General features: G+C 40.1%; 1 protein-coding gene across 10 annotated transcripts in view; it reads left to right on the top strand.

Annotated features, from left to right (window-relative positions):
- rapgef2 (Rap guanine nucleotide exchange factor 2) overlaps window positions 1-13,674 on the top strand; it is a 168,975-nt gene extending 155,301 nt beyond the window's left edge. For 5 of the 10 annotated variants that reach the window (XM_012956496.3, XM_012956489.3, XM_012956514.3 and 2 more), the window contains 11 exons: window positions 231-614; window positions 1,563-1,774; window positions 1,862-1,985; window positions 3,048-3,071; window positions 4,109-4,332; window positions 5,209-5,394; window positions 6,254-6,406; window positions 8,300-8,519; window positions 9,112-9,671; window positions 10,293-10,628; window positions 11,963-13,674. In XM_012956496.3, the coding sequence (XP_012811950.1) occupies window positions 231-614; window positions 1,563-1,774; window positions 1,862-1,985; window positions 3,048-3,071; window positions 4,109-4,332; window positions 5,209-5,394; window positions 6,254-6,406; window positions 8,300-8,519; window positions 9,112-9,671; window positions 10,293-10,628; window positions 11,963-11,991 (2,452 nt within the window). In that variant the 3' untranslated portion in view covers window positions 11,992-13,674. 10 annotated transcript variants of the gene reach the window in all.
- Window positions 13,675-14,957: the final 1,283 nt, after the last annotated feature.

The raw sequence follows: 14,957 nt of genomic DNA, 5'->3' as shown, positions 1-14,957 counted from the left end.
CATCTAGCATCTTGACCAGGTATAGGACATAGCTGAGGTTATTTGTAATGGTGAAAATGGTGCATAACATGCACTGAAACCCTCAATATATTCCTGGTTCCATCCCTAGTTATGTATTAGTTGTAGTCCATGAAAGCATAAAAAGTCATATTTTTAAGTAGCCTGGATACCAGAAATGAATGTCTCACTCTGTAATGTGGCACTGAGACATTCTTCCACTCTCCTTTCAGGTATTACCTAAAAAACAACATGGAAACTGAAACACTATGCTCAGATGAAGATGCCCAAGATCTTCTAAGGGAAAGTCAGATCTCTTTGCTACAGCTCAGCACCATTGAAGTGGCAACACAGCTGTCTATGAGAAATTTTGAGCTATTTAGGAACATTGAGCCCACCGAGTACATTGATGACTTGTTCAAACTGAAAATGAAAACTGGCTGCACCAACCTCAAAAACTTCGAAGAAGTCATTAACCAAGAGACCTTCTGGGTGGCCTCAGAAATTCTAAGGGAAACTAACCAGCTAAAACGGATGAAAATCATCAAGCATTTTATCAAGATCGCACTACATTGTAGAGAGTGCAAGAACTTCAACTCCATGTTTGCTATCATTAGGTAATGTGCACACTCCATCAATTTAAGATGATAAGATGATAAGTACTGGATGCTTCATGCATCTTACATTCAGTTATTAATGAAGCCTTTTCAAAACATCTTATATAGTACAGGTATGGGATCCCTTATCTGGAAACCCGTTATCCAGAAAGCTCCGAATTACGGAAAGCCTGTCTCCCATAGACTCCATTTTAATCAAATAATTCAGAATTTTAAAACTGATTTCCTTTTTCTCTGTAGTAATAAAACAGTATCTTGTAATTGATCCCAACTATAAATAATAATTTTTAGTAGACTTAAGGTATGGAGATCCAAATTACGGAAAAACCCCTTATCTGGAATACCCTTGGTCCCGAATAGGAGGGGGGCATACATAATTTTGCAGATTACATACAAATACTGACAGATACACAAGGCAGAAAGGGCCCTGCACATTGAAAATGGAACACATTGCAAACCATTAAATTACTTTTTTTTTTTTTTTTTTAATCTTATGGGCTAAGGCTCTCTTTGGTCGGCTCCTAAAAAATGCAATGCTTAAAGCACATCAAGTACCCCCATAGTGCAAACATGCATTTGCTCTGCTGTCTGTCACCCTTTAGATTGTCATTGGTGACAAGTAATTATGACCCAACAACATGCATTTCAGCAGTGTCAGGCTGTTCCCATTCAATCCTGTGGCAGGCATCTCAAGCAGTGACAGCAGAATTAGATTAGTTTTCTCTATCATGTTCTCCAATAGAAGTATATTAAATCTGATCACTGGCTTTTTAAACTGTTTTAGTTTTATACATAAGTTTATACATTGCTCAACAACAACTGCTGTAGCTCCTACTGAGCATCCTTGCCGAGCATTACTCACAGAGCACTGTTGCAATCTGATACATTAGTTGCTGGCATGTCTCTTAAGTTGCTGATGCAAACTTACAGCTGCTTGTGTCATTCTAGTGGCTTAAATTTGGCACCAGTTTCAAGACTCCGAACAACTTGGGAAAAACTCCCAAGCAAATATGAGAAACTCTTTCAAGACCTCCAGGACCTCTTTGACCCTTCCAGGAACATGGCTAAATATCGGAATGTGCTGAATAGTCAGAACCTTCAGCCTCCCATTATACCTTTATTTCCTGTCATTAAGAAAGACCTCACCTTCCTTCATGAGGGTAAGTGGTGTACCCTGTATTATGATGTATATCTACATAGAAGTAGCATAGGAGAACATATTCATTGGATGCTTTTTCTTTAATCAGGCAATGACTCCAAAGTAGACGGATTAGTTAACTTTGAGAAGCTTAGGATGATTGCAAAAGAAATCCGCCATGTGGGAAGAATGGCTTCAGTAAATATGGATCCAGCTCTTATGTTCCGAACCAGGTAGGCCTTGGATTTGTTCAAAGGAAAAATCCAAACCAAAGGTATCTGGGAAGGTTTTTGACATCTCTAGCACAGCATGGTGCTTAGTAGTAACTGCTGGCGTTTGGCACTGTAGTGTTGGGGAGGGGAAATTAAATGGCAGCTAAATCTAAAATACAAGTTGAAACATTATGAAAAGGCTTCTTGTTTTATTCACAAGCATATATATATTGTGAATGCAGGCAGCATCACTTTCATAGAAAGCAACTTGAATATTAGGTTTAATCTTGCTATAAGTAGCATGCTTTAATAAACTGATTAAGCTTCTTGGTTTGAATTGCAAAAATGTATTGTCTGTGCACACAGAGGAGGGATAGGCAATCTTTAGTGCTTTAGTGGTTACTATTGCTATTGCTCCCCAAATATGAAGGAAAGGTTGGGAGCCATTCTGTATCAGCTAGGGCATAATGTAGAGCAATGATTGACAGCCTATGGGTCTGGTTCATTAGGGGGGCTCTGAACTTATTTGCACTTTTAGGCACTCCTGGAAACCTATCTTGAATGTCAATTAGACTGACATTTTAAAATCAAGGGAATCTTTCATCATTGCCCTGTGTTTTACCTTTTTGCTGAAAAACTTAGAGACTAAATATTTGCAAGGGGAGTGTTGGGCCACAGTCTGATGTTAGAAATGATAGTCATTAGGGGGTGCCTAAATGAATTTCTAAGCCTTTAATGTTTCAACTTATTTAACTTGTAACTGTGACTTCAAGGAATGGCTTAAACCAAAGTCTGAGACTCGCTTCTTTTAAAGTATTACTCTCATTTTGTGCATTTTGATTCAAACCAAGATCCTACTATAGAACAGTGAACAGAACTGCAAGTCAAAAGCATTCTCTGAAAATGTTATCGCAACTGGCATTGCTTCCCGTTGTGTGCCTTTTAGACTCTAGTCCTGTTGGCTTCCAGTATTGCTTGTCTCGAAGTCTGGTCCTTTCTTTCTGAGCTTGTGATCTTTCTCTCTCCCCTTCTCTCTGTCTCTTCCTGTACCCATGCTTCTTTCTTCATGGCTCTTACTTCTAGGAAGAAGAAGTGGAGGAGTCTGGGGTAAGTCGGTTAGCGGCCATATCACACATAGCACCCCCCCCCCCCCCGATTCCATTCTCCCATCTGCATCATTTTCCTTTCTGTTGCTTTTTTGCTTTTGACTCCCTTTTTAACCCTCTTGCCAGCAGACTGTTGATATACACACCCATGCAATTAAATTCATGCAAGGAAAAATTAATAATCATCACTGTAAACCAACAAAGATGGAAGATGTCTAGTGTGTTTACAGGGAAAAATCTTATTCCTTGAAATGTGCTATTTTTATATGAATATTTTTCAGTAGCTCAGTATATAGAGTGAAAATAGCTTTTAAATTGCAGCTTAGCTAATGACATATTCAGTTGCCTCTCCATCCTCCTGCATAACAGAGATAATTCCATTACTTTCCCCAAAAGATACATGTTGCATGAAAAAAAAATCCATAGTGCCATTACTAACGATCTTACTTACCAACAATCATTTTTAGCTATCCAGACAGTCTGCCTTATTGAGTCTTTTACCAAAAAATGAGTCCAGACAGATTAAGACCGTAAAATGAATTGGGTTTGGCTGCACAATTTTTATTTTGCCTTAATAATATTTATGTTAATTACTCTTTTGGCTAAGTACAGTTTCCTTAACTACTAGGATAATGGCACACATGGCATGGCTGGGACTGAACACCTATCACTGCCCACCTTTGGTGACAGGTGTATTTTGATATTCAGTTGTTGCCATTTATGTCAATAGCAGACATCAAGAGAGGTGTTTTGACTGGTGGTGGAGCCATTAGTCTAGTGGTTCAGGAAATGAACTGCTGGGTTACTTTGTAGACATGCAGGGGTGGCTCATGAGTACTTTTCAGTGGGAAGGTTTTGTTGAGTTTAAGTGCATTTAAAACCCCCTCTTAGAATTTTTGTTTGTTCAGTTTTTGAGTGGTTGGAATAAGGCATGATGGGCATACACTGTTAGGAGAACCTATGTCTGCCCTACCTTACTACCAGTCAAGCTTTAGCTATCACTTCTAATATCCACCTCTCTCTCTTTTATTTATAAAGGTCTCTGAGTCAAGGCAGCACCAATGCTACGGTCCTCGACGTCGCCCAGTCGGGGGGACACAAAAAACGTGTGCGTCGCAGCTCTTTCCTTAATGCCAAGAAACTGTACGAAGATGCTCAGATGGCTCGCAAGGTGAAGCAATACTTATCTGATCTAGATCTTGAAATGGATGAAGAGAATCTTCAGACACTTTCTGTACAGTGTGAACCAGCAACCAACACATGTAAGGGAATGCTTTATTGTACCCAACCATTTATTGCAGTGTTTGTGAGAGCTTTACAGTTTCTAATTGTGGATTGCTATCTATTTCCCTCTCTGACATGTCTCTCACAATGAACTTAAATTGATTTTGTGCTAGGCCAGTGTTGCTCAGGCTGTGAGTACTGCAAGCATGTAGCCCTAGGGTTCTATAGCACACCCCACCTGTTGATTTTCTTCAATCTGCTTATGCATTTGAATTTGTGGCAGATCTCTTGATCTATGAAACACTTACAGAATAATCTGCCACTGTCTGCACTTTTGAACATGGTCCTCAGGGTGGAGTCTTAGTGAACTGAATCTAAAGGGGTTGCAGAACCATAAGTAACATTTTTGTCTAATGCCATTTCGGATTAGGCAAAATTACAAGTTTTCAATGTTTATAAAGTTGCTCGTAAGTGCAGTTGCTATTGAATGCCCTTTATTCTCTGCGCTAACTGCCCGTCCTGATTGTTGAAACAATGTATAGTAGGGACAAGTGTGTTCAAGACTCCCAATGCCCACAATGCCTTGAATAAGGTCATACTCACAAGTCTGTTCATCAGCTGGCTTCTACTTAGTTGGTTTAGTAGTCAAAACCAGCAGTGTAGAGGATAGCAAGAGACAGATACCACTTTTAATTGGAATTCTGTTACAAATAACCTTAAAACCACTTACAATTTGTAATAAATGTGTACTGGAAATTTTCTTTAAGTAATTTCTTTAATTTTTAATGTTCTTCAATTAAGCATAATTTGGGGGGGTTACATCCCCTTTAATGAATTTTCTTTATTAACTATGTATTGATGAAATTCAAATCTGCCATACACATGTACTAATATGGTTTTGAATACTTACTCAGTGCCAAAAAATCCATGTGAGAAGAGAGCAGGGAAGCCAGACACATCGCCTGTGGCACCACGGGCAGCAGCACAACACAAACAGCAACAGCAGCAGCAAACTAAGGTCAACCAGGCATTGCAAGTTCCTGCTGTGGCTCTTTACCCATCTCGTAAGAAAGTGCCAGTCAAGGATCTTCCACCCTTCGGTAAGTCTACTTGCCCTGTGGTGTATAATTGTCCTATATCTATTATTGCTTTTTATTTCTCCTTTGCTCGGGATTATTTTAAATAGGAAGCATAAAATTGTGCCATAAATCTGTAAATTTGGCAGCAGACTTAAAAGTATGTCTGTCTCAGAAATGCATCCAAATCTGATGATAAAATGAGCAGTTTGTGTACACTGTAACATCCTGGGACGATATACACAGTCGCAAACAGCAGGTATTTATTCCTGTTTGGTTAAGTTTGTCATTTCTCCTCTATAAACAAAAGTATTTTTATAATAAACAGGGGATGTGGAAAACTATAGTGATGTACAAGTGACCTCTATTTAGCATTCATGCTCCGAAGTATGATATTGGAGAACTGAACAGGTTTCCTTTAGTGGTAAAACTATTGAAAAATTATGAAATACTTGTTTTTACCTTTCAATCAGGGCCAGGGCTATATGAGGCACACTTGCATATGGGTTGCCACTTAAAGGTCAGGTTGTCTCTTCCTCCCCATGAAATGTAGGTCTGTAAATGTTTCATTTGACATCTATGCAAAATCTATTCTTTTCTTGTGGAGAAGAAAAGGAAAATAACAGCAGTATTCACAGACACCTATAACTGGGTGTTGAAATGTATTAATGTATAATTGATGGATTTTAAATTCTATTAGAATGGCACAAAGGTATCTTTGCAACCAGAGCTCAGTGAGTGCATATATATATGTGTGTGTGTATTGTTTATGAACTGGAGCAAAATGGTTCCTTGCACATTTATTATTACATGCCAGGAAGAAAGTGGTCAGTGTTGGTTTATTTCAAAACCTATTGGTAAGAATAACACTCTCCATTGACAGGCATCAACTCTCCCCAAGCTTTAAAGAAAATTCTTTCGTTATCAGAAGAAGGAAGTTTGGAAAGGCACAAGAAGCAAGCAGAGGACACCATATCAAATGCATCCTCGCAGCTTTCATCCCCTCCGACATCCCCGCAGTGCTCTCCAAGGAAAGGTACATCAGAATAACTTTATTCCTTTATTTTATATCATTTATTTACAGTGGCTTGCAAAAGTATTCGGCCCCCTTTGAACTCAATTTTATTGGAATTCCACGTGACAGACCAATACAAAATGGTGTACACGTGAAAATCATACATAATTCCAAACATTTTTTACAAATAAATAACTGCAAAGTGGGGTGTGTGTAATTATTCAGCCCCCTTTGGTCTGAGTGCAGTCAGTTGCCCATAGACATTGCCTGATGAGTGCTAATGACTAAATCGAGTGCACCTGTGTGTAATCTAATGTCAGTACAAATACAGCTGCTCTGTGACGGCCTCAGAGGTTGTCTAAGAGAATATTGGGAGCAACAACACCATGAAGTCCAAAGAACACACCAGACAGGTCAGGGATAAAGTTATTGAGAAATTTAAAGCAGGCTTAGGCTACAAAAATATTTCCAAAGCCTTGAACATCCCACGGAGCACTGTTCAAGCGATCATTCAGAAATGGAAGGAGTATGGCACAACTGTAAACCTACCAAGACAAGGCTGTCCACCTAAACTCACAGGCCGAACAAGGAGAGCGCTGATCTGAAATGCAGCCAAGAGGCCCATGGTGACTCTGGACGAGCTGCAGAGATCTACAGCTCAGGTGGGGGAATCTGTCCATAGGACAACTATTAGTCGTGCACTGCACAAAGTTGTCCTTTATGGAAGAGTGGCAAGAGGAAAGCCATTGTTAACAGAAAACCATAAGAAATCCCGTTTGCAGTTTGCCACAAGCCATGTGGGGGACACAGCAAACATGTGGAAGAAGGTGCTCTGGTCAGATGAGACCAAAATGGAACTTTTTGTCCAAAATGCAAAACGCTATGTGTGGCGGAAAACTAACACTGCACATCACTCTGAACACACAATCCCACTGTCAAATATGGTGGTGGCAGCATCATGCTCTGGGGGTGCTTCTCTTCAGCAGGGACAGGGAAGCTGGTCAGAGTTGATGGGAAGATGGATGGAGCCAAATACAGGGCAATCTTGGAAGAAAACCTCTTGGAGTCTGCAAAAGACTTGAGACTGGGGCGGAGGTTCACCTTCCAGCAGGACAACGACCCTAAACATAAAGCCAGGGCAACAATGGAATGGTTTTAAACAAAACATATCTATGTGTTAGAATGGCCCAGTCAAAGTCCAGATCTAAATCCAATGGAGAATCTGTGGCAAGATCTGAAAACTGCTGTTCACAAATGCTGTCCATCTAATCTGACTGAGCTGGAGCTGTTTTGCAAAGAAGAATGGGCAAGGATTTCAGTCTCTAGATGTGCAAAGCTGGTAGAGACATACCCTAAAAGACTGGCAGCTGTAATTGCAGCAAGAGGTGGTTCTACAAAGTATTGACTCAGGGGGCTGAATAATTATGCACACCCTACTATGCAGTTATTTATTTGTAAAAAATGTTTGTAATCATGTATGATTTTCGTTCCACTTCTCACGTGTACACCACTTTGTATTGGTCTTTCACGTGGAATTCCAATAAAATTGATTCATGTTTGTGGCTGTAATGTGACAAAATGTGGAAAAGTTCAAGGGGGCCAAATAATTTTGCAAGCCACTGTAATATTCAGTACTGATTAGTCCTCCACTGCTCTCTAAAAAATGTGGCAAATTTCAGCACTGCAAATAGTGGCATTGTGCCATTTTTATTTCTGGGTTATTCATTCAATTAGCATGACACATTGAATCATAATAATATGTTACCTTCTGATATAATTGTTACAAGTTCAGTTCCAGGCTTTTATACAAGTAGATGTGTAGTTGTAACTTTATCACTTTATTGTTAGTTTATCTATAAACTACAGCATGGCAGGCTTTCATTTTTATTCTTATTTATATGTGCTGTTTTGCAGGTTACACAATGGCAGCTAGTGGCACAGTGGATAACTTCTCTGATTCAGGGCACAGTGAAATCTCCTCCCGCTCCAGCATTGTCAGTAACTCTTCTTTTGACTGCGTGCACTTGCATGATGACCGGCGGCAGAGGCATTCCCTAAGCATAGTGGAGACCAATCTTGGTGTGGGAAGGGCTGACAGAAGAGCCATTATAGATGCAGACCAGTGCAGCCTAGGGTGAGTGTCCTGACACTAGTGTGACTGTCACAATACAGTTCCACTTCTGTGCAATAAAGCTAAACCTGAAGGAAATTATATTGTAGAATAATATTGCTAGAACCAGTATAACTTACTATGCATGGCATTCATTCATACAGGACTACAATAGAGATTTATAAATATGCTATTTATTTTACCTAACTTTCACACCATATTCCTGCCATAAATTCAGTCACATTTCTGGATAGCAATTATAGTAGTTTTACATGAAAGCAGCATATACATTGTACACCTCTTGTGTAAATGGACTAATGTGACTTGCTGTGTTTATATTTTTGTCTGTGGACTTGATAGCATGATATTTTTAATTATGTATGTGTATTTTTGTTTTTCTTGTTCAGGGATGTGGGGGCAGCCCATGAATAAAGTTGTATATATTTGTATATCCCATAAATAAAGTTGTATATAGTTTTGCAGGAAATTTTATATGTACAGGATGGAATAACCTGCTATGCATTTGTTCCTACTTTGATGTCACTGGTCACTTAAAGGAAATAATGTAAATACAAGGGCAAGTTATCGTTTAATATATTCCTCAAATCTGTTCCAGCTCTTACGCGCCAGTGGCAGAGACTCGGGGCCTCTATGCAGGTGCAACAGTTCTCTCCTCCCCCAGCATGGAGGAGCTTTCCCAGGATCAGGGGGATCGAGCTTCTTTAGATGCAGCAGATAGTGGCCGTGGAAGCTGGACTTCATGTTCCAGCGGATCCCATGATAACATACAAACTATCCCACATCAGAGAAGCTGGGAGACTCTTCCTTTTGGTCATGTTCATTTTGATAACACAGCTGATGGGTCAGGGTTTTGGGCCACAGGTGGCCACATGGACCACGGGATATTTCCTGATCATAGCACAAAATATGGCAGATACAGCCAAGGAAGAGAACCTTTGGATCAAGCACAGTCAAGAGCCAGCTGGGCATCATCAACAGGCTACTGGGGCGAGGACTCAGAAGGTGATACCGGCACCATTAAGAGAAGAGGTGGGAAAGATGTGGCCCTTGAAGCTGAAACCAGCAGTATAACGTCAATGACTCCTGAAGAAACAAAGCCTCTCCCTGTACCCACACATGTAGCTGTGACTGCAAGTTCTGCAAAAGGGCTCATTGGTAAGATCACCTTCTGTTTTATTTCTCATCCTTACTTTGTTTTTATGTTCAGTCGGCACAGGAATGCCAAATCCTTGTGGGTGATATTATTACAGTTCTCTAAAAGCCTTCTGTAGTGCAAAATGACCAATTCAACCATAATTCTAAGCTCTTAGTGTAGTACTGTACTGAACAAGCTAAGCTTAATAGCTTCCCCTGTCCCTTTATGTACTGTTTTGCTCTGGCTGCTGAAATAAGAGCATTTTGTATGATAACTATTCATTCATCTTTACTACAATAAGAATCATTTGTAAAGTTGTGATTAACTGAATAACTTTATGTACCAATGGTTCTTGTGCTGCAGATATACCTGCACAATAGTCAGTGTTCACAAGCCCATAGCTCTCCTCCTCCTGTGCCAAATCTTTTTGTCTTTAAACTGTGTATTTAACTCATACATACCTTAACAGTGATTCATTTTTATAAAATAGGTGCTTGATTCAAACAAATAAGCATACCAACTATATGTCTTTGTTATCCACCCTCAGACATCCTGTGCTGGTTATTACATTATGTTTTTTGTTTTTTTTTATTATTCGTTTGAGTCTTTTCTTTTGTGACAATAATTGTCTCTTATGGTAGTGTATTGTGTTACCACAGCAAGGAAAGAAGGCCGGTACAGAGAACCGCCGCCCACACCTCCAGGCTATGTAGGAATCCCCATAGCTGACTTTGCCGATGGACACCCACCTCTATCCAGAAAGCCACCAGATTACAATGTGGCCTTGCAGCGTTCCAGAATGATGGCTCGGAGAAGTGAAAGTGAAGGGTCAGCAGCAACCTCTCCGCCATCACATAATCAGACTTCTGGCAGGACTGCAAACAAACCCCAGTGGCATAAACCAAACGAGGCTGACCCAAGGCTTGCTCTCTATCAGGCACAAGGGGTTACAGAAAAAGATGATGGTAATTTTTTTGGTGTGTTTTTCACTTATATATTATGCACATTGCCATCACGGCAGCTTTATGAATTGTCTATGCCGGGGGTCCTCAACCTTTTTTTACCCATGAGCCACATTCACACGTAAAATGGAGATGTGGAGCAAAAAGCATGAAAAATGTTTCTATGGTTGGCTATTTGGTAGCCTCTAAGTGGACTGGCAGCCTACAGAATGCTCTGTTTGACATAGCAATGGGGTTTTATGCAACCAAAACTTGACTCCAAACCAGGATTTCAAAAATAAGCACCTGCTTACAGGCCACTGGGAGCAACATCTAATGGGTTGGTGAGCAACATAGACACTGGTTGGGAATCACTGGTTTATGCACTGGTTTGCACACAAAGGGCCTCACTAATACTACAAAGTACATTTCCTGCCAAAATTGGGGGGTCTAAAAAGAAAAATAGGTGGGGAAACAGTGGAAGAGATACATATAACATCACTAACCAGTTGAATATATTAATTTGGTTTAATACAGGGCAACTGTTCTATACAGGGCAGTCGTGGGCAACCCAGCCAGTCACCTGCCCCCCCCATGCACAAAGCTGTGAACGCACTGCTGACGATGTGGGGTTTAACAACAAGCGTGCAGAAATTTCTCCCTAGGCAATGAAATTTATACCCCCAAACAGTCTCTATAAAAATATATTCCATAAACAAGCTCATATGTAAAACCCTGCTTCATCTAAATAAACCATTTTCATAAACATATACTTTTTTTTTCTATTGGAAAATTAGAAAATTATAGGAATTAAGGGCCACCCCCTGGGATCATAGGATTCACAGTGCACACAAACAAGCCAAGGCACACATACATGCTAGGCCCCATCAGCCAATTAATGGGCAGAGTTCTGCCTTTTACTCTCACACTACTTCCTGTTACAGTTAGGGCTGCATTATTTCTGGTCATGTGATCTCTGAGGGAGCACACAGCCCATCACTAAATGGTGGCTCAAGGGAAAGAATATAAAAAATATTTATTCCAGTTTGGTTAGATTCTTTAATAGGTCACTTAACATAACATAAATCTGTTGGTTAAATATTAATTCTGGAGGTATAGTTTTACTTTAAGTGGCCAAACTTAATATCTTGACACAATTCTTGGTGGGATTTACTGAGCAGTAGCTCACCCGTTGGATTCCCTTGCTCAGCATAATGTCCCCTTAACCACTGGCCATTGTTTGTTTTAGTGCTGAGGGTATACAGGGCCTGTAGAACACTATCGCTCTCTCTGCCATTGCATGAATGCCTGTAATAACTCAGTGTGCCCGCCTGTATATTCAATGTTTGCCTTCTGTTTGTTCATTACAGCCGATGATGAGCAAGTATCTGCCGTCTAAGGATTAGAGCTTTTCCCATTCCTGGATGAGCCGCCTTAAAAAGGAGAGCACAAGCAGATGTCCTATACAGTGGGAGCCTTTGGACCTGAACCAACAAGAGTTGTGGACCTGTTTTCTCCTTCTCTGCCTTAAAGCAGCACTGGGCATCTTTTCACCGTTGGCATGTGAAATACTGTGAAGAAATCACCTTGGCACTTTTTGTTCCCAAAAGAAGAAAAACTATGTGGCTTGAAATACACAGCACAGCAACCTTGTGTCCCGCCGGTCGCTGGCTGTCACCTTGCACAGTATCATTCCAAACTCCTCAATCCTCGCAGAACCCTTCTTGCACTCCTTCATGCCTAGGAGAGTGTTCTTTTCTTTTTAATCTTCCTTTAATACAATCCCTAGCATGGTCTTCAACTTGGATTCAAACAGCCATGCTGGATCTGTGATTGTGTCAGCTCTTTTTAACGTCGGCCGAGATTGAAATGAATTAGTCTCTGGACACACACACATGATGAATTGGTTTCCTTGTTTACACTGCCTTTTCTGTTACGCTATGACCCTTTAATGTGTGAGGCATCCTGTGTGTTAGAGGGCCCATCTACCAACGAGGGGGCGCGCTTTGTGTTCAGAGTGGAATTTTGTTACATCAGGAGAAATTTCAGTGTTATTTCACATCTAAGTTATGACTGTTTTTTATGTTTATAGAGATTTTTAATTGAACTGGATAATATTAAAGTGACGGCAGCTTAGACCCTCAACTAATGCTACTAGCTGTTAAACTGACCGGATGGCAAGCTCTGATGACCACCCAACCTGTAGACATTGTGATTGCAGCACATTAATGGGACTGGATTAATACCATTGTGGGACACTGCCCTTGTGGGAAAGTCCAAGGTGCAGTGACTGCTCACAGCTGCTATATAACACTCTGGTGACCGATATCGGCATCCTCTAACGTCTTCTTCTTTGCACAGACTCCGGATAAGTGAAGGCTGCCAATCCGATAGACACTCTTGTGTGAGGAACTTGTTGTCATTGGGTTATTATTATTTTTCCATTTGAGCTCAGCTGATCATATTGATCAGTGAATATACATATATATAAATATATATATATATATATATACAAATGAAAAAAAGATTAAGGAAACAGAATGCAGTGTTTTTTCACTGTGTAAGACAATGTCAGTGCTTTATTTAATGATTCTATCCTGTTATCATGGCTTTTCTCGAACTTGCTTCTATATCTCATCGTCAGTTATGCCTCTGTAATTTTCCATGTAAGGTGCATTATTTGCCAGCTTTTCTTATGTAGGCGAGGGCGTGCATATAGACAGACAGACAAGCCCAGCTCTCCCTCTCACACACATGCACACACCTATACACACACACATATACATTGCACAAATGAGCATTATGTAATTGTAGGAAATAGGACTGCTAATCTCAGTTCGCTCTGTGATGTCAAGTGCAGAATGTACAACTGACTGGTGATTCCCTCATACTTTTGATACTACTTGTACCTGTATGTCTTTTAGAAAGACATTGGTAGAGTCTGTATCCCTTTTGTATTTTTAATACAATAATTGTACATATTGGTTATATTTTTGTTGAAAATGGTAGAAATGTACTATGTTTATGCTTCTACATCCAGTTTGTATGAAGCTGGAAAAATAAATAAATATAACAAACAGTCTTTGGTGCATTTGCTATTGATTTTTTATTATTTGCATCTTTTAAAGAGCAGGTGGATCTTTCATGATATATATAATAATAATACAACGCTGGGTGTTGGTATAAGATCTGAATGGTATTGCTATTGGAAAGCACAGCAGCAGTCAGAGGATTCTGGGAACTGTACTAAGGTATCTGCGGGTAAGCCCTTCTCTGTTAATGTGGGTATAATATCTGAGCCAGCAACAATTACCCATGATGTGGGGGTTACTTTCAAGAATGAGGATTCCAAAGGAATATAAAGGCTTAAATGCCGAGCTTTGTTCTTTCCAATCCATGCACATTTTATTAAGCACACTACTTTTTGCAAGTTCTTCATAGTACTGCTTACTGTGTCTTTGCTTTCTGTACTTACTACTTCACGTCAGAAAATGTCCGCAAAATTAAAAAATATTTAGATTTATGCTTAAAAACAGTATGTTCAGTATGGTATCTTTAAGACTCCTGTTTTAGGAGTAAATGCTATCTTGGGTGCTGTATGAAGCATCATGGGACTTAAACAGGGCCATAAGCACGACCAAGACGGTCGGACTGACAGCAGTAACACAGAAGGTAATCACAAGCCTAAAGGTGAGGAGTGTTAAGAGAAGTCATTTACTGTATATACTCGAGTATAAGCCTAGTTTTTCAGCACCCAAAATGTGCTGAAAAAGTCACCCTCGGCTTATACTCGAGTTGGGTCCCTCCAGACTAGCACCCTGTGTCCTTTGTGTGCAAATTAGGCCACCCGCAACCAGACCCTCCAGTGCCCTCGCCTAGGCTCCCACTAGCAATACTTATTCCCCCTTACATCTCCTCCGGGGACTGGGTCTGCTGCCAGTTTGCCAATGTGCAATGAGCGTGGGGTAGCACTCATATTGTTTTTGTTGACCCTCTTCTCCGCTTACAGAGCTAGTTTACTGTTTTTCTTTGAAATAAATATTGAATAACATATACCCCACTGATGCCTCAATTAATGTAATTTTATTGGTATTTATTTTGATTATTGAAACTTAGCAGTAGCTGCTGCATTTCCCACCCTAGGCTTATACTCGAGTCAATAAGTTTTTCCAGTTTTCTTAGGTAACATTAGGTACCTCGGCTTATATTCGGATCGGCTTATACTCGAGTATATACGGTAATTTGTAGTTGTGCTGGGCACCAAAAAATTAATTTCCGATATCTATAAGCATTTTCTATTGTTTGCACTTCCAACCTTCTTTTCAAAAAAGTCAGACACTGTGTAAAAAAAGATAGGGATGATTT

This window comes from Xenopus tropicalis, chromosome 1 (genome assembly GCF_000004195.4).
Source record: "Xenopus tropicalis strain Nigerian chromosome 1, UCB_Xtro_10.0, whole genome shotgun sequence".
NCBI lineage: Eukaryota > Metazoa > Chordata > Amphibia > Anura > Pipidae > Xenopus > Xenopus tropicalis.
This window is presented reverse-complemented; position numbering and strand designations above follow the sequence as displayed.